The following is a 20,471-nucleotide window of genomic DNA, read 5'->3' as shown; positions in this document are numbered from 1 at the left end:
ACGTTCGTGATCGCTTCGTGGATCTGCATCAAAGGTTTTGATCGTCACAAGAGATCTGCACCAAAGGTTTCAATCGTCATAAGAGGTAAATATTCTATCACTGATCATGACCATTCGTAAGGATCTCTAAAGGAGAAAATTTTAATTTCCGCTGCGTTTTGGACCGCAATTCTCCTTCAATGACACCTCCTTCCCATCTTCTAACATAACTGCATTATATTTGTAGGGAACAACTTTATCTGATGAATACGGGACGGGGCCCGCTGGCTTAATCACAAGAGTGGGAGAAACCTTCTTCTTGCTGCCATCATATTTGACAACAACAGGCTCTGGAATCCTGAATACAGGAGAGATAACATCAATTTCATCCTCGTTGCGATTCTGAAGTATTTCGATCACACCCTGATCCAGCATCTCTTGGATGTCCTTCCTAACTTGTCGGCATCCTCTCTCGTTGACAGTGCACACCTGGCACCTATCATGGTCATGCTCGTAGTGACTGTATCCACACAATAATCTATGCATCTCGACCAAAGATTTCTTGATATCATCGACATACATGACTTTATATTTTCCAGGGCAACCCTGGACCATGTTCACAGTAGCTTTCCCATGCTCGGGCAATGGGTTCTTTTTGACATTAGGACCTACGTCCTCGAAAAACAAAATCCCACTTCTCACAAGGTCTTGCACCTTGGTCTTCAAGGGATAACAATTCTCCACATCATGTTCGGGAGCACCGGAATGATATATACAATGTAATTCAAGCTTGTACCACCACTGAGGGTTGGTCGGTACAGCAGGAGGGTCACGTGGAGTAATTAGCTTTCTATCAATCAAAGACGGATAGATTTCAGCATAGGTCATTGGAATTGGATCAAAGGTGACCCTCTTCCTATCGTAGTTGGTGTTGGTGTTATTGTTGTTTCGAGGCTGGTAGGCCTGCTGTTGTGGACGATGTTGTTGTTGATATTGTTGATGTTGTTGTTGATGATGATGATGTTGAACTTCTCTAAAGGCAGGTGCTATATGAGCCACCTGGTGTTGGCTGACGGCGAGACGCACGTTCTTCCTCTTCACAGAGGGTCTTCTTTTGATATAGGAAGACACAGCATGTGCCTCTCCCTCCTTCTTTTTTGCAAAGCTCCCATATCTTTTTGCCGAAGAGTTGTCATCCCTAGACAGACGTCCTTCACGGACTCCTTCCTCTAGCCTCATTTCCATATTCACCATTTCGGAGAAGTCCGAGGAAGCACTAGCAATCATCCTCTCATAATAGAAAGAACTCAAAGTCTTCAAAAAGATCTTTGTCATTTCTTTCTCTTCAAGGAGTGGCACAATCTGAGCGGCCAACTCACGCCATCTTTGGGCGTACTCTTTGAAAGTCTCCTTCTCTTTCTGGGACATTGCCCTCAGTTGGTCCCTATCAGGAGCCATATCCACATTGTACTTATATTGCTTGACGAAAGCTTCGCCAAGATCATTGAAGGAGCGGATGCTCGCACTATCCAGACCCATGTACCATCTGAGTGCAGCACCGGATAAGCTATCCTGGAAATAATGGATAAGAAGTTGATCATTCTCAGTTTGCGTTGACATCTTGCGAGCATACATCACAAGATGGCTGAGAGGGCACGTGTTTCCCTTGTACTTCTCAAAGTCAGGTACTTTGAACTTTACAGGGATCTTGACGTTGGGCACAAGGCACAACTCAACAACAGTTTTACCAAAGAGGTCTTTACCCCTCAGAGTCTTCAGTTCCTTGCGCAACTCAAGGAATTGGTCTTTCATTTCATCCATCTTCTCATATACGTCTGAGCCCTCAGATGGCTCAGAATGATAGATGGTGTCTTTAACTCTTGGTAAAGTGTGCACAATGGGAGGTGGCACAGCAAGGACCGGGCTAGATGTCGGCAGAGAAGCGAGAGTTGGAGCAAAACCCTCGGACACAAAGTTGGCGGGCATTCCCCAGGGGAACCCGGCTGGCATAGTTGGCGCAAAATGAGCTGTTGCGGCAGGCATAGTTGAGGAAGCCACCTCGGATATCATAGTCCTCATGGGAGGGGTTGCAGGAGTTGGCGACGATTGGCTTTGGGCAGCCAGCGCTGACTCCATCATGGCAGTCAGCCTAGCTACTTCCTCTTTCAGTTCCCGGTTCTCTTGCTCTAGATGCTCCATCAGTCTTGGAAGATTGACTCTCGTGTTATACCGATGCGTCAGCTTGTCTTCAAAATAAATGAAGAGCAAAGAGTTAGACCACTGATCAAGAAGCTCTGAACAAAACCTGCTTATACATATGATGCATGCAATGTTTGCGCATATGGTTTATTTTTAATCAGAGGAACTTTATAGAGATCTATTTGCAAATATTTGGAAATATTAATCTTTTAAGACATATATGGAATACTCATAGCAATAATATTTGGAAAATTTTACACCAAAGAAGTAGTACAGTTTTGGTAACCAAATACAATACAAGAGAAAAGGAGAGTAAACATCCTATGGAACCCTAGAAACAATCGTCCAAAGCTCTCGAGACCGGAAGATAAGCTGCACGAAGCCTCTTCACCTCTCTCTCATAAGCTGCTTCCATATCTGCCTTCTCCTTGGCGAGTCGATCATACTTCCTCTTCCAGAACTTGGATGACTGAGGAAGAAGAGAAGTAACCACATCATCAGGCTCATCAATAACTTGATGCTCCAGAAATTCTATCACAGCATCTTTATCTTTGAGTTGCTGAAGTAGTTCCTCTCACTCACGAACCCAAGCGCGCGAACGGTCTTCATCTCCCAACTCCTCTACTCCTTGGTTAGGGAGGGTTGAAAGCCCAACCATATCCATAGGGGTAGGTCTTGGATAGTCATAGGGCATGCGGTACTCAAGCGCTCTCTTCCTCGCCCAAGAGGTGTAGGGTTCCAAAGCAATACAATTCTTCAGACCAAGCTCTTTCCTTCCCTTTCTATGAATCTTGCGCCAGGCGCGAACCATTCTGCTCTTCAAGTTTTGGGGATCTTTACCCTCTTGAAAGAACATACCTTCTAACAAAATGTTATTAGGTTTATCCTTTAAGGGGAACCCAAGCTGACGGCGAGCCAAAATAGGGTTGTAGTTAATTCCACCACATGTACCAAGAAGAGGCACATTGGAGAATTCACCACAAGAGTCAATAATCTGCACACCATCATATACACGGTTATACCAAGAGACATAATCATTAGTGAGAGACATAAGTCTCGTAGACCACTGTAAACATCCCTTGTTCTCCTTGAAGGCGAGCGTCTGAGGCAAGTGCGAAATAAACCACTTGTACAACAGAGACAGACAACATACAATGGATCCACCACCCTTTGCATTCCTCATATGCAAAGAGAAATAAGTGTCACCCAACAGAGTCGGAACGAGATTAAGAGTAGAAAAAATCCTAATAGCGTTCACATCCACAAAATTGTCGATGTTGGGGAATAACAGTAGCCCATAGATGAGATGTACAAATACGGCTTCAAAGGCGTTCTCACTCATGGCCTTCCCAAACAAAGTAGCTTGGGCAATGAGAAAATTAGATGGGAGACCTTGAATTCCACCTTTGGTAGTCATATGAGCAACAATCTCAGATACATCTATGTGAAGCAGATCAGCAACCTCTTGAGAAGAAGGAACCCTCTCCAAGCCACTGAACGATAACTGATCCAAGATAGGTATACCCACAAGATAGGCATACTCCTCAAGTGTAGGCAAAAGCTGGAAATCCAGAAAAGTGAAGCAACAGTACAGAGGATCGTAGAACTGCACCAACACACTCATCAGACCTTCATCCACCTGAGTAGCAAGAATAGACAGAAGCTTCCCATGACGAGCTTTGAACTCTAAGGGATCTAATACATAGGATGTCAAACTCCTTAACTCTTTCAAGTTGGGTTGTCTGAAACTGTACTTCTTCGTATTCCTTCTTTGCTTATCCATGTCTGAAAATTTGCAAATAGACCTCTTAAGTTCCTTGAAAAATTTTTGTTGATGATATGGATGCAAATGAATGCATTAATGCATGGATGCAACAATCACACTCAAGGATCAAACAAATCACGCCACACAAAGGTCACGGGATGGCTCAAGTCATCCTCAATATCAATCATCCATTTTGGTGGATTATGGTTTACACCTTATCAACACTCAAGTTCCATTGATATTGAAGGTATACGAGAACTGATCAACCGCGAATCAAGGGTTTGTTGTAAGTCACGAGCATGGAGTCTCGGTTAAGAACCAATCCAAACCGCATTAATTTGGTTTCATTTGATTCGATTTTATCTCTAAAAATTAATTGAACGACATATTTTTTCTCTTACGATTCGAATGAATTTTAACATTAAAACCACACAAACCGCATCATAAATCCCCTTACCAAACAACGAGATAAGTAAGAAGAGACTAACAACAAGTACGAAAGTGTTGTCTGATAACCTATAGACTACCAACAAGTAGGATAGTGTTGTCTGTAACCTTTAGATACGGTTTTACGACAGTTGTTTATACCGTCGTAATCTAAAGTCTTAAATGTTGTAGCGGGTCTTCTAATATCATTGCTCTAACGCCATTCTTATCACAAATATCTTAACTTTTTAGACTTTCTTTCTATTATAAATTCCTTCTCAATGAGCCACTTTTAAAATGAGACCGGATAGAAAAAATAAATAAACTATAAAAGAGGACACATTGCTGACTTTGTATAGTTATAAAAATTAATATTCTCAAAATTTGAAAGATGATGGTTTCATTTGACTAAAATAAAGCATAAATAAAGGAGATAATAAAAGCATTTAACAAAGAATATATTAGTGACAGATTCATATTTTTTTTATAATTATTTAAGTATAATCATATTTTTTTATTTTATTTTATTTTTTTATTTTGAAACTTTCACACATATGTTAAGAAATATAAATATTTTTATATAAAAATTATGATTTTGAATTATTTTATATATTTACTATTAATTAATAATATGAAAAAGATAAATTATAAAATTATAAAAATGGAAATAATAAAGATATATAATTGAAATTTGAGAAAGTAGATACCATTAGGAAAAAAAATAATGAATGATGTATTCAAAAGTCAAAAATTTATTATTTTTTAATAATTTTATTTACCAACAGCCAAATTATTTTTAATAAAGAAAATATATCAATTTATATATTATATCTTTGAATTTTTTTGGTTTTATTTGAATAGTGCATTTAATACATTAAAAGTAAAAAAATTCCTATTCAATGTATTTTTTTATCATCTGCCTCTATATAAATCTATCCCAACGAGAGGCTATGTACAAGAATAAGAGTGATAGGCAAAACAAACTACAATGGCTAAACTTATTTTCTCATTTCTTCTCATGATTATTTTTACTTCAGTGATCCAAGATGTCTATGTAAGGGATTATAACAATGACATCAAATTAGCTCAAAAAATGCATATGTATTATTTGTTATCCCTTTAAATTATTCAATACTAATACATGTTTATTTTTCTTGATTTTTCATAGGCCGGTGGAGAAGGATCACTTCGTTCCGACCGTACTAATTCTAACTAATACTTGTTTTATTATTCTTTTAAAAATTCTACTTTGATTTACTAATTTTATTCATATTCAAACATTATTATTTTTTTTCAGAATGTGCGGGTGCATGTGATGTTCGTTGTTCAGCAACTATGTACAAGAAGGCGTGTTTAACCTATTGCAATATTTGTTGTGCAAAATGTTTGTGTGTTCCATCAGGAACATATGATCACAAGGAAGAATGTCCATGCTACAATGATTGGAAAACTAAGAGAGGAACACCCAAGTGTCCCTAGATTTTCTATTGTTCATGCATAAATCTATGTCAAAGTATTTTTGTGTTTCTTGATTACTAATAAATAAAAATATTAATATGTTGAAATAAAATTTTCATATTATATACTTTGTGTTGGCCGCAAATAATTTGTAATTATAAAGTTGTTACATTACACCTAATTACTCTAAATCAATATGACTTTCAATTAAAAGCCTTTTTTTCAAACCGGTTAACATCACCCTGCTAATATAACTTAATTAAACCAAAGAAATTAAAAAACATGGTATGGTAACTTTTACATCCTTCAGAAATACCAGTGTCATGAAACACTTTACTTTTGTTTGTAATGTAATTGGGGACTCTACATGATTGAACAAACATGCATGCTTTTGAAATGGATCATAATAATGATAAACCCAATACAAATTTTCTACTTGATTGAAGAACCCTACCTTCATTTATCTCAATAGTGGTATTAAGGGGCTATGACTTTCTTAGGGCTGAGTGTCCTTTTTCTAGTGGAGATTTCTGTTCTGATTACTTGTGTTCCTTGCTACTCAGATCTAGCTGCAATATTTTTGGAGAGTAGTGTCCTCTTTTGTTTTTCTTTGTTGGTTGTGATTTAGAGTGTTGTTGTTGTTTAGGTTTTTTTTCATTTTGGAACCTTTACTTTGGATGTAGTTTTTGTTTGCCCTTTGCCTAAAAAATTGTAAATATAAATTATGTTATGCTATTCATACACCATTTTTTACACCAAATCCATACATCGTATATATTGTTCACCGTATTTATATGGTGAACAGTATTTTTTTAATTAAAAAATAATTATTATGAATAGTATATAAATAGTGTATGAACAGTGCATGAACAGTACCCATAAATAGTAATCGTGAACAGTGTCTTTAAAGTAATAAAATAAAGTTGATTAATGAAATGTAAAAAATTGATTAATAAAATGACGAAGTTGGTTAATCCACGTCCAGATATTAAAAATAATTTTTATTAGTACGTTAAAGTTGGTTAATAAAAAGTAAAAGATTGGTTAATAAAATTATAAAGTTGGTTAATAATCAGTTGTCCAAATAAATTTTGAGAACTCATCAAAATTGATTAATACAATATAAAAAGTTGGTTAATAAAATTATAAAATTGGTTAATCACACAATTTTATATCAATATCATTTAATTTAAAAATTAAATAATAAAATAATATTTTTTAATATTTTATTTTTAAAAATATATATTATTATAATATTTCACTATTCACCATCAACAGTTAAAAAATTCCCTTCTTTTCAAAAAAAAATTTGGGGGAAGAACATAACCTTCAGAAGGAAATCACAACAACAAAAACAAGGTTTCCCAAAGAGAAAAACAAAGGATAATACACAAAGAAATTGGTCCTGAAAATAATTGAAGAAGGAAAAACTACTGATGGCAGACATAACAGTTCTTGTGGCGTCGTTGTGGTGGTGCTCGTGAGTTGTTATTCAATTGTGGTGATACGCACGGCCGTGAGGAGCAGCGATGGCTCCTTTGTGTTTCTCTTCAAAACAGACGATAAGTTGCAGCAGTTTCGTCATATTTACATGAAGCAATGAAGGTCATTTTTTCGGCTGATAGTGTTGTGTATGTATTGAACTTGAAATGTGTTGTTTGTGGCGCGTGTTCACTTTATATTCTCATGATTTTTTTTCTTTTCTTTTTTCATGTGTTTATTCCATGTATGGTATGCTTTTATTTACTTTGTATGGAAGAGAGAAGAAAGTTGTGGTACATGTGAGTGATTATGGAGTTATGGTGAAGAATAATGAGTTACAAGGTGGTGGTTTGCTTAGAGCTTGTATGGAAATTAGTTCTTGTTTGAATGAAGGTGAGTGATGTTACTTTTCATGGAAATGAGAGATGTTAGATGAGTAACAGAAAAGGAACATAAAGTAGAAGAATAAAATAGTAGAAATTATGGATATGAATATGTGGAGTTGTTATGTTGAGGTTGATGTTACTGCATCTCTTGTTTCATGAAGAAGTTATTTTTGTTCTACTTTAATTTCAAAAAACATTGAGGGAGAGTGAGTTGATTGGATAGCGCCGCTTGGTGAGAGTGGTTTGGTTTTCTCTTACATTTGTCAATGAAGCAATATATAGCATGAGTTTTAGGGTTGCAACTTTATTTAATACCAATAATGTATTTTGGAGTGTTGTCAATATAAAAATAATTGTAAACAAATTAGATTAAATAAAAATAATACTAATGTAAATAAATAAAATTAAGTCGGAACCAAAACATAAAAATTCTAATTAATTATTATGAATTTTTTTGATAAAGAAATAAAAATAAAATCACTCAAGATGAAAAAGAATCGGGCACGAAAATGCTCGAAAAATTAAATCGACTACACCAAAATGATCAGCGCGAAATAAACCTCTCGAAAATATATAGCGTTTGAGTCAATTTTGATATAAAATTTGTCCGGTTAAAAGGATCAGACTGACCGAAATGCGACTGAAAAAGTAGTCAAAAAATTAAAACGAGCACGCCATATTAAATTACGCGAATCGCAGATTAATAAAATTGACGTTTGCGAGGTCGATCTTGAAAATTTTAGCCCGCTAGTTTTACGTACATTTGAGGATTAGTTCGACTGGTCTATTTGTAAATCCGAAAATTTATTCTGGTTGACATTTCAGGCATTATGCAATATAAAATGCATGCTATGATGTGCATATGATGCGAAACTTATGATTAGTGTATCGATTTATTGAATGAGGGGAAAATTTGGGATATGACAGTTGCCTTTGATCCATCAAGATTCTTAAGCCATTTTAGGTCATCATTGTGGGTCCATCTATGTTTTAATTAGGGTTCATGTTCACTTACACAAGTCTATACATACCAGAAAATCCTAGTTGAACATCTACAGTTGACCTTGGTCAACTTTTGACTTTTTGGTCAACTAATTGACCAAAGTCAACCATTTTCCATAAGTCATTTTTTTAACCATTCATCTTTAATCCATGTCTATTTCGAAGGCTATGGTCCATTACAAACCTTGGTCACCTTTAACTATGATTCATGTTTTGTCTATTTCCAAAGCTTGTGTATAAACCATTATAAACCATGATTTGTTCTTACATAACCATGACATAAACCAAGTCATTTATAAATCTTCAACCATTCAATTCACTTTCAAATCCAAACATTCAATACAATCTCATTCCAATTCATTATATTTTCCATTCAATGTTCAACTTTCATTTCTATTTTCATTTCCTTTCACATGATTTCATCATAAACCATAAATCAACCAATTCAATAACATTCATCATTCCAATTTCCAAATATTCAAGTGTCGTACAAATTTCAAATTCAAATACAACTTTCCATACAATTCCATAAACTTTCAAGATTTCCATTTACAAAGCCATGTTCATACATATTTTTCATGGAAAACACATTACAAATTACAAATGCATTCCAAACAAGCATGAACTAATGTCTAATCTAAGTTCCTAAACATCCATATTCAACCACACTTTTCATGACCAAAAATCCAACCACTTAAGACTTGAAGAACCTAGTCCTAACTTCTTCATCCACCATTTTCATAATCGTACACTTCATGCTTCATGTCACCATTTCCTTCAAAGCCAAGTTATTTCTTCTTCCATTGAATTACCTACAAAGTCAAGAAAAAACATGTTAATGAGCTATGGCATTCAATACTTGCAGCACCACATATTTTCATTCATTTTTCCAAGCTAACTTTATATGATAACACACTTGTAAAAGCAATGCAAGGTTCACATTCATTTCAAACCATAACAAGCTTAACATTCATCCAATTTGACCACACATCCATATCATAAGCATAAGCACACCACATAACTTCACCATAGCATGTTAATAATCCAATTTTCTATAGCATAGTTCATCACATACATTCATAACATGGTTCTGTCCAAACAACTAGCACAAGTCAGCAAACAATTAATCCATGTCAGTTTCGATTCAAAAGCATTTCTCATACATGCATCACATAACAAGCCTGTGTTTTCCAATGAGCAATAAACAAACAGGTTCATGTAACATTGCACATTGCAGTATGCAATCTGAAGTTTAGTACGAGCATTTAGATGGAGTTATTGGCAAGATTGTAGATGTTTCACAAGGTTTAACAGAGATATTCCATTAGCAGCGAGTCATCATAACCAATTCCTACTAGTTCACAACACAACACATAAAGCTAGCAGCAAAACACATGGAAGTGCATATCATCACCTAGCACATTTAACAAAATTTAAAACAAACTCAGCTAACTGGTTTCTAACACAATATTTCACTCATGCCAATTATTCACTGCATAAAACTAACGACATAAACGATTTTCATAGCTCTCTGCACAATCTCAATCTCATTCTGCACAAGCTCAATCTTCTACATCGAGCTTAGAAATCCTCTACGTCGAACTCAGCAACCTCACTCTGCATCAAGAACATAAAGAAAAGAAGATTGAAGATTGGATCGAAGGAAGGCCAATCAAAACAAAAGAGAAAAACTCTTTGATAGCTGGTTGTAGAAAATATTGAATCCGGTAAGTCCTTCGTATGATTTTAATACATTTATTTTTCTCAGATTCACGATGTAACGGTGTTGTTATTTCGTGTTTGTTTCCATACACGAGCATTGAAGATTATGGATCTTGGTGAGTCGGATTCAGCTTCTGTTTGAGCCTTGTGAACTTTGGTGAGGCGAGAGGATGAAGGTCAAGGTTGAGTTTTGCGAAGGAAGGAGCACTTCAGGCACTGAGAAGTTCGTGGAACGGTCCATGTTCGAGTGGTGGCTACGACGTTGGATCTGGAGTGCTTCGTCGACAGTCGTTGTGGCTCCGTCTCTTGATGGATGCAGGGATTACGGTGAGAACGAGCAAAACGATGATGTTCATGGTCTGACAAATATTTTAAAGGTTGGAGAGACGCATTTCCACAGCTTAGGTGTGTACCCTGGTTAGTTGGATTTTGGATCCGGTTTAGGGCCAATTGTTTAGGCCCAAGCATTTCTCTTTGCATCTTCACCATCACTGGGCTGGATCCTGGATAGCATGGGTTTAGGCCTTGGTGATCAGGCCTGCGTTTTCGCTATAGGCACCCCTTTACCAAGTTTTACACCCCAAGTTAATTTTAGTTTTTTTAGCTTAATTAGGTTTTAATCAAGATTAATCCTTATTAATCAGCATGATTAGTTTAATTAAAATTTAGGGATTAATTAGGATCTTGAGGTAATTAGCTTAGAATTTTATTTAGAATGAAAATTAGGATTAATTAGAATATTTAGTTGATTAGAATATTCTAATTAGGTTTTGAATTGATTAGAATAGTAATTTTAAGACTTGATTAATTTTTAGGTTTTTAATTAGACTAATGATGATTAGGGTTTAACATTGTTCCTAATTGAATATTCATATGATTTAACCTTTTTACCCTTAAGGGTAATTTTTGTATTAGAAATGCATGATCCCTTAGGATTAGAATTGACTTAGAATAGTTAGCTATTTTAATCAAGTTAATTTTTGTGAAGTACCTGATTAATATGATTTTAATCCTAGCATGATCCCTTAGGAATAACTTGTGCATAATTTTAACCCTTAAACTAAGTTAACCATATATTTTCAAGTTAATTCCAACTCTAGATTCAAGTTGATCAAAAGTAATTTTGATCAACTAAATCATTTGATCATGTATAATCCCACAGTCCATTTAAGTGATCAAAAGTCCCTCGATCACTTGTGAGACTCTTTCTGTAAGTTGTGTATCTCAAGGCCTCAAGTCAAGACTTTCATACAAGGAGTCTCATTCAAATCAAGCAGTGGATTATACACGGCATATCAAAGGTGTTTATTTAAGAGCTTGTTAATCAAGATCAAATTGTATGACATGAGACTTAAGTAATAGAGAAGGAATGAGAGTGGAGAATTTCATTAACTAATTTTGAATGTCTTTGGGTATGGGAAGAATGGCCCAGTTGCTCATTGTATTCACCTATATTCATAGACTTTAGCATGATTTAAATCATATGGTTGTCAAGTCTCTCTCTAACAAGCAACATTGCAACAATCAGAGGTCTACATCAACAATTCATCAATCATGATTCAAGTTTTATGCCATGAGCCTTAAGAAACAAAGAATGATGAAAGTGGAGAATTCTTATCCATGTTTAGGGTATCCTTGGGTACGAGACGAATGACCCAATTGCTCAATGTATTCTCCTTTGATCATAGAATTTATTGCAATTCGAATTGAATGATTGATAAGGTCTTCATCATCACAAGGAGCATCAAGGATTCTTCTTCAGCAACTTGAAAGTTACGATGAGAATTACATGCCACGAGCCTTAAGTAGTAAAGAATGAATGAGAGTGGAGAATTCTATTAACGCATTCTGAATATCTTTGGGTACGGGACGAATGACCCAGTTTCTAATTCTATTCACCTTTACTCGTAGAATTTAGTGTGGTTCATATCCAATGATTGTCAGGTCTTCTTCATCTCTTATCGTATATCATACCTCTCGCCTTATCAATTTCTTGTTGTCAACCCTAGTGGGATGAACTACGAATGCTCTGACTTTCTCATTTCACGGTGAGAATACGTAGGCACGAGAACTCAGATTCTCTGTGAGCTACCCTATTTATTAATCTTTCGTTCTTCATTCATCAATCAATACCATATTTTTGAGATCAAATATCACCTTTCCTTGGACTCCATGCACATCTTTTTAGGATGATATAGAGACAGTCCACCTTGTGAACCAAGAGTTGTTTGTCTCGTACACAAACATTTTTTTCTTTTTTGGCTAAGACGCCTGTTTACTCTTCGGTTTAAAGTTTATTCCTTCATGGATCCAAGATATCATTCTTCTTTGATTTCAAATTGTTTATTCCCTATAGTGATATATTGTTCCTTATACCCAATAAATACTTTCTTGGGAATTCCATATATACCCTTTTAGGATGACATAGAGGCAGTCCACCTTGTGAACCAAGAGTTGTTTGGCTCGTACCGAATTAATTCCTTCTTTATGGCTAAGATGCATGTTTACTATTCAGTTCAAAGTTCACTCTCCTTTTTGGGTTCCCATGTTACTATTCTGTTGGTCCAGGTTATACTTTTCATCACTTTCTTATCTCTCCCTTTGTTCTCGTGGTTCTATGAACTACGAATTCTCTGACTTTCTCATTACGTGATAAGAATAAGTAGGCACGAGGATGTGAATCCTTGGCGAGCACAACCCTAATTATTCTGTCTGCCTTAGGGAACCATTCATATCTTCAATGATCCATTATCGACCTTCAATCTTAAACCACTCACCCCAGTGACATACTATTTCCTTGAAACCAAATACAGGTTTCTTGGGAATTCTATATATACCCTTTTAGGACAATGTAGCGGCAATCCACATTTGTACCTAGAGTTGTTTGTCTCATACACAAACATTTTATTCCTTCTTTTTTTGCTAAGACGTTGTTTCCCTCTATGGTACAAATTCCTTTTCTCCTATAGATTCCAATATACCATTGCCTTTGGTTCCAAATTACACATTTTCAGTCACTGTTACCAAATCCTTTACTTTTGTCACTTTGGTTACTTTTCTCTATCATTCCATTCATCTCCAGGATGAATTCATATTCTACCTTCATTCACTCCATCTGATATACTATTCTTTTTTAGACAAATACATTATCTCTTTGAGCTTCATCTTGTGTCACCTTGCTAACCAAGAGTTGTTTGTCTCATACACAAACACTTAATTCTCTTTGTTTTCAGTTATACCACATATAGTGGTCGACACTTCTGGATACCCACATATTGGTCAACGCCAGTTTTACTCTTAGGTTTAGATTTCACCCCTTTTTGGAGTTCAAATCCTATAATCCTTTGGTTCATACCATACCTTTATGAAGTTGATGTTATGAAGTTCTTAATAGTTTTGAAATAAAATTGTGCAATTGGTTCAGTTAATACATAAGTGAGTTAATGGTGTTAGTGATGTGTTTGTACATGATGCTTTAAATGTGATGATATTTGTTTTGAAACTTTGTTAGAATTAGTTGGCTTTTTGAATTTATGTTAATGGTGTTAATGTGAATGTATGTTTCAGTTATGCTATCATAGTTAACAAATTACTATAGTGAACTTGAGCTGTTATGTAACTAGATATGTTTGATTGTCATGAAAATAGTCAACTTTGATGTATGCTAACCGTTGGATTGGAATGAACTAAGTTGATTGTTGAAGGCTAGGCTTGAGTCATGTTAGTGTTAATTTGTTGTTGCATTATATCATTACTTTGTTAATAATTATGTGAATCAGTTTGGTTAATGGAACTAGGAATTGAATTGCTTAAATGATTGTTAATATGAATTGTATTTGGGATGTAATTGAGTGTGGCTATGTATGATGAGGTTCATGATATGGCTTATTATTGAATCCATTGTTATGTATGCTATCTTTGGGTTGTTTTTCTTTGTAGGACGGAAGCATGCTTGGACATGGATTTTGCATAGTCATGGCATGACACTTGAAAATGGCAAAGTGGAACCTAGAAGAATGATGATGACTTTGAAGATGAAGAAGGATTGAAGATTACTTGGGAACTAGGCCTAGGGTTAAAGAGTTGACTTTGGTCAACTAGTTGACCAAAAATTCAATAGTTGACCAAAGTCAATTGTAGGTCAAAGATTGCATTTCTTTGTAGGTTTTGTTTTGTATCTTTGTAATGACTTGATGATTATTGTAATGAAATATGGAATTGTAACTTGATCTTTAAATGAGTTTTCCTTCAAATGCATTTTGACCTTGTGTTGATCTCTTGCAAACAAACTTGATCCAATGCCTAGAAAATGAACTTGTAATGTCTGAATGGGCCTTGATGAACTGTCTTGAATAAACCTCGGAGAAAATAAAGGAACAATTATGGCCAATAAATCCATTACAAACCTTCATAAATGATCTCAATGATCCTTGTAAGTCTTGATCAAATCCAAATTAACAATACAACACACATGAACTATGAAGCCAAAAGTCAAGCAATTAGGTTTTCATGGACCAAATCAAAATACCATGATGCAATCCACACGAACAAAGATCTCAAGCACCAATGATTAGGGTTTCATGGTCAAGATATCAATATTGATCCATTCTACTTAGATGTACCGTCATAGTTCCATATGTCAACCATAACTAACAAGAGACCAAAGAATCCATGATGCTTGTTTTGAAAATGATAACATGAATGAATGATATAGATGAATATGGCATGATTATATAGACGAATTAAAGATCACGAGCCAAATGAAAAGCAAAAGGGGAGGTAGGGAAAATTTTGGGATATGACAGCTACCCCTATTTAATCATCTCAAACTTGGATGTACGAATGGTGACAGCTTTTCGGGCATCCAAGGTAGAAGAGGTTTAAATACAAGAATCATGAAAGGATTTGCTGATTGAGAAAGATGAATCATGAAAGGATTTTGAAATAACTAAATATCAATGTATGATTGGATGCTTGCTTTATTTAACTGCAAGCATACCTGATCTTATGTTTAGTGTCTATATGTGTGATATGTTTCAAGATCTCACTAGAGAATTGCATTTAATATGATTAAGCATATTTTAAGTATCTAAATGGTACTTCAAACCATGGTATTTGGTTCCCTAAGAAAAGTGAGTGTAGCTCGGTAGGCTTGTGTGATTCTGATTTTACAGGGTACAAATCAGATAGGAAGAATGCTAGTGGAACGTGTCACATTTTTGGAAATTGTCTAATCTAGTGGCATAGCAAGAAGCAATATAGTGTTGCACTTTCTACTGATGAGGAATAATACACAGCCTCCGGTAATTATTATGCACAAGTCCTTTGTCTTAAGCAATAATTATTAGATTATGATTTAAAACTAGGTTGCATTCTGATCAAATGTGACAACATTGATGTAATACCCGAGGCCGAAGAGGGCAGACAGTAGATGTAACACTCTAGGCCGAAGAGGGAATAGAGTGGTCATCGAATTCACATCGAAATGAGAGGGATCTTGAGGTTATTCGGGTATGAGACTACATGGTTGAAAGAATTCTTATAACGATAGATTGGTATTACCTATACCAACAAGATGCGTTTTCTTTTCGGTAGCTTAACTAATAAGAACTCCATAATTAAGGAGGTTTGACTTGGAGTAGTATTTGGATGGGTGAACTTTTGGGAAGTTTCTCAGAAAGCGTGTGAGTGAGGACAAAGCATGCTGAAAAGATTCATGTTAGTTTGCGGGGTCAGTCGCTAATCCTGAAAGCAGTCTAGGGCATTACAAATGGTATCAGAGCCATACCTCTTTGGTTCGTGGATGACCCAAGTGGAAGTTGGTAGGCATGTAACACCTGTCACGTCTCAAAAATTACAGAGTCACCACTGGATTTTATTTATTTCAAAGAAAAGGGAAAATAGAGATAAAACCCCAAAGAGAATGGTCTTCGCAACCAATAGCAGATTCAGAAGTCGGTTATGCAAGGGAAAGATATTAGCACCCCTCACATTCATAATACTCTATGGGAACTATGTGAAATAAGATGAAAAGAATAAGATGGGAATAAAAAATAAGTTTTAAATTAATATGCTCGTCAAGGTTTCGAACCCTTGTGCATACGTATCCTCATTCATGCAATAAGGAAGTCAAAGCTCCATAGTTCCGATCACATAATGGAGTATTTGTTTGATTTTTTTTACTGAACAATGTTGACATTCACATTCTACAATAAACTTGTTTGTATGCTCTAGCATGGGAGCTTTAAGTTTTTGTTTGTTTGCGGTAGAATGGATGCACTTGGATCTCACTCTAGCAGTAAAAATTACTTGTTTGCTCACACATGGAGGCTTAAGCTTAGGTCACGGTAGAACGGAAGTAACCTGTCCTTTCTAAAAAGGAAAGTTTTAAAAGATGCTCTAAGGCAGAAAATTGATTTGATTAGTTGGGGTTAATTTTAGTACGAATACAAGCAACTAACCCTTGGCTAATTACAGCCAACGGTCTGAATATTTGGAAGTTGAGAGAATAATGGCATCCTAACCACTCTTTTCATCCAAAAGAAGTTTTGATTTGTGAAATGATTTGGAAAGTTTAATCATTATTAGTTAGAGGGGAGACAAGTATTTAACCCTTGGATAAGTATGGCCAATAATTAGAATACTCGGGAGTAGAGAGGATAGTGGCATCCTAACCATTCTTTTTTATCTCTTGGAGCACCGGATTGAACTTGTTTTATTATTAGATGTTTTGAGGACGAAGTTAAGCATCGGGCCACAAGCTAGGTACGACCGACAATCCAATTACTTGAATGTTGTGTACAAGTATGTACACCCAATTTTTGCATTCTAATTTATTGAGAAGAGTTTTTGAAAATGCATTTGATGTTGGATCAAGTGTTTTGGCATTTATTGTGAAAAAGTGTGTGTGAAGAATGGAGATAGAGATAGAAGTAGGTTGAGAAGAGAAGGTATGAGATGAATAATGGAATGAGATACTTTACGTTGGATGAAGCACTCATGTTGCTATGTAGTGAGTTTGATTTGGAAAACACTTGACGTTGGACCAAGTATGCTTTTTGTCTTTTGAAAGATTTATTTTTATTGTTTGGTTTTATCTTTTTTGTTAGCATGCATGGAAAGCTATAAAAGGAATGATAAACCTAAGTTATTGCACTTGCATGGGAAGGAAGGAAATGTGACCCACAATGGGGGATGATACCAAACAATACAAAAGGTAGGAATGGAAACCATACAATTTACAATCCAATCACCATGCCTAAAACAATTAAGTGGCATGGTGTTCTCAAACAATACAAGGTAAATGATGATTAAAGATCATAATATGAAAGCATCTTAGATTGAACTTGAAATCTCAATGGTTCATGTAATCACATAAACAAATAGAATTAGTATTGTCGTACCTCGAAAAATGGGGATACGGCTTAAAACGAAGCGCAATCGCACGCTCGCAATGATGGACTGAACAGAGTCGTCACCGAACTTTATTTATTCCTAAAAAGGAAAGGGGAAATATCAATAAAACCTCTAAAAGAAAGGATAAGATATGGTCATCGCAACCAATATCAGGGTTCGGGAGTCGATTACGCAAGGGGAAGGTATTAGCACCCCTCGCGTCCGTTGTACTCAATAGGAACCATTAGGTTAGTTGTGTGCGTTAGCGTTAGTTGAAATGTTAGGCTTTTCGAATTATTAGGTGGGAAAGAAAGAAAGGATGAGAAGAGAATGTTTTTGGATTTTTGACGAAGGACTAAACCTAAGTTTTTTATTAGTGGGCCTGACAAGATTTAAAAATCCTGCTCCTACGTATCTCAAAAGAGAAATCAAGGCTTACGTAGTTCTGGGTAGAAAAATGTTTGTTTGTTGGTCGATTTTAGCGAAAGCTATATTGTATTAATCGACGAAAACATTGTTTTACCCAAAACAGATGAGGAGTGGACGCATACCACACATCGAACAGATTTATAAATCTACATTCGGAAAAGCGTCACTTATCTCGACTCAACAATCGTGGCCGAAATATTTTTTTGCATCACCTTAAGGCAATATGTCTTCCATTTATGAAAAAAAAAGGTTTTCTGATTAGTCGCACGACGGCGAAAAAGAGTTTGATTGGTTGGATGTATTTTGAGTGATGGCGAGGACTTGGATGAGCGAGATATCCATCTCGAATCCTAGTCTCATGAGTGCACAGTATACACCATGTTCCATTTCCATCTTTATTGGCAAAAGTGTTTAATAGAGATTAAGTATTTTTAGGTTTGATTGAGAAAGGGGTTTGAAGAAACCTCATTGACAATTTTAAACGATGGCGAGAGTTAAGATAGGCGAGGCATCCGCCTCGAATCTTAATCTCAGGAGTGCACGGTATACACCATGTTCCATTTCCATCTTTATTGAAAAAGTATTAAGGTAGGAATTAAGTATTTTAAAGTTTGAAAGACGAATACTTACGACCGGCAAGCTCTTACAGCTTGGGTCTAACACTCGGGACTACGTCTGGACATTCCACCCAGGCAGCATGTTTCTTTCCAATATTGTTAAGAAAATAGTTCGAATATTTACGAGTGTTTTGGAGGGAAGACGAATATTTATGGCTTGCAAGCTCTTACAGCTTAAGCCTAATATTTGGGATTATAACTGGATATTCCATCCAGGATAATCTTTTTCTTCACGTTTTATTTAGAAAAAAGATTTGAATATTTGGAGTGTGGAAGAGAAGACGAATATTTACGGCTTGCAAGCTCTTACAGCTTGAGCCTAATATTCGGGATTATAACTGGATATTCTATCCAGGATAATCTTTTTCTTCACGTTTTATTAAGAAGGTGATTTGAGATATTTACGGATATTTTGGTGAGAAGACGAATATTTATGACTTGCAAGCTCTTACAACTTGGGCCTAATATTCGGGATTATAACTGGATATTCCATCCAAGATAATCTTTTTCTTCACGTTTTATTTAGAAAAAGATTTGAATGTTAGAATGTTAATGGAAGAAAGGCTTGAAATTGTATTTGAAGGTGATGAGGAAATGAAATTGAATGTTGAATGTGATTATTTACATGTGTATAAGTATGGACATGGGTACTAATAATCTAACTAAATTAGTTAACGCATAAAAATCGACTAATCGAATAAAAAATAATATCGGAAATTCAACCATTAACTAGATCTAAAAGGTAAACATTTAAAAATATAAACAACTAAATAACGGCTAAATTAAATTAATAAAATATAACAGTAAGATAAATAGTAGAAGTTATATATAAAAAAATTAAATAAAATAGTATGCATAACAAATAAAAACACGAAGATTTGCTACCACAAGTATCAAACCCACTCCACTAAAGGCAATGAAACTGCTATCTCTCCACTAGACCACTTATGGTTATTTATAATTTTAATAACAACTGAAATACATAAACCAAAACAGATTGAAATAAAAATTAAAAAATAAGAACTAACATAAGATAGTCTGTTGGACTGCTAATTAAACGAAAGAGGAATCCCAAAAAAACCTAGCCGCCTGGCTGTTGGATTTCCAAGTGATTGATGGATTGGGAACACAACAACTAATTAATAAAATGTGCAAAGGAAGACTAAAGTATAATTTTTTAAAATGGTTTTTAAGTGGCTTAAATGTTTGTTTATTTTAAAATAAATAAAAGAAAGAAAGTGAGAGCAACAGTAACAGACCCATCGTCCTCACTCCCTCAACGTCCTCACTCTCTCAATCGCTCATGCCTTTCTCAATTTCTCTCTCAATCGCTCATCATCTCTCAATTACTCTCTCAATCGCTCATCACCTCTCAGTTGCTCTCTCAATCGCACATCACGACACTACCCAAGAAAAGCGCAAATCTATGGTTTCAAAGAGAGAATCAAGTGAAAATCTTACCTTCGGCGGTGACGACGGCTCTGTTGAAGCTTAAATCTTCCTCCTTCGCCTCTTCAAATCCAGGTTTTTTTGATTTTGGGATTTAGGGTTTTTCCTCTGATTTTTTCCTCCTCCTTGCCGTCCTCACCTCTCACCTTTTATATCCTGCAA

General features: G+C 35.5%; 1 protein-coding gene and 1 long non-coding RNA gene across 2 annotated transcripts; one reads left to right on the top strand and one right to left on the bottom strand.

The window, feature by feature from the left end:
* Positions 1 to 5,295: 5,295 nt before the first annotated feature.
* Positions 5,296 to 5,954, top strand: LOC127118867 (gibberellin-regulated protein 12-like). The gene is made up of 3 exons (XM_051049104.1): positions 5,296 to 5,423; positions 5,538 to 5,568; positions 5,667 to 5,954. The coding sequence occupies exons 1-3, from the start codon at positions 5,358 to 5,360 to the stop codon at positions 5,846 to 5,848; spliced, it is 279 nt and encodes a 92-aa protein (XP_050905061.1). The 5' UTR covers positions 5,296 to 5,357; the 3' UTR covers positions 5,849 to 5,954.
* A 3,187-nt stretch (positions 5,955 to 9,141) lies between these two features.
* On the bottom strand, positions 9,142 to 10,844 carry LOC127118866 (uncharacterized). The gene is made up of 2 exons (XR_007802418.1): positions 10,205 to 10,844; positions 9,142 to 9,509 (listed from the first exon to the last, which is right to left on the bottom strand). It is a non-coding gene; the product is annotated as an uncharacterized LOC127118866 (long non-coding RNA).
* Between the last annotated feature and the right edge of the window lie 9,627 nt (positions 10,845 to 20,471).

Source organism: Lathyrus oleraceus, chromosome 2 (genome assembly GCF_024323335.1).
Source record: "Lathyrus oleraceus cultivar Zhongwan6 chromosome 2, CAAS_Psat_ZW6_1.0, whole genome shotgun sequence".
NCBI lineage: Eukaryota > Viridiplantae > Streptophyta > Magnoliopsida > Fabales > Fabaceae > Lathyrus > Lathyrus oleraceus.
Note: the sequence above shows the minus strand (reverse complement) of the source record. Positions and strands in the feature narration are given on the sequence as shown.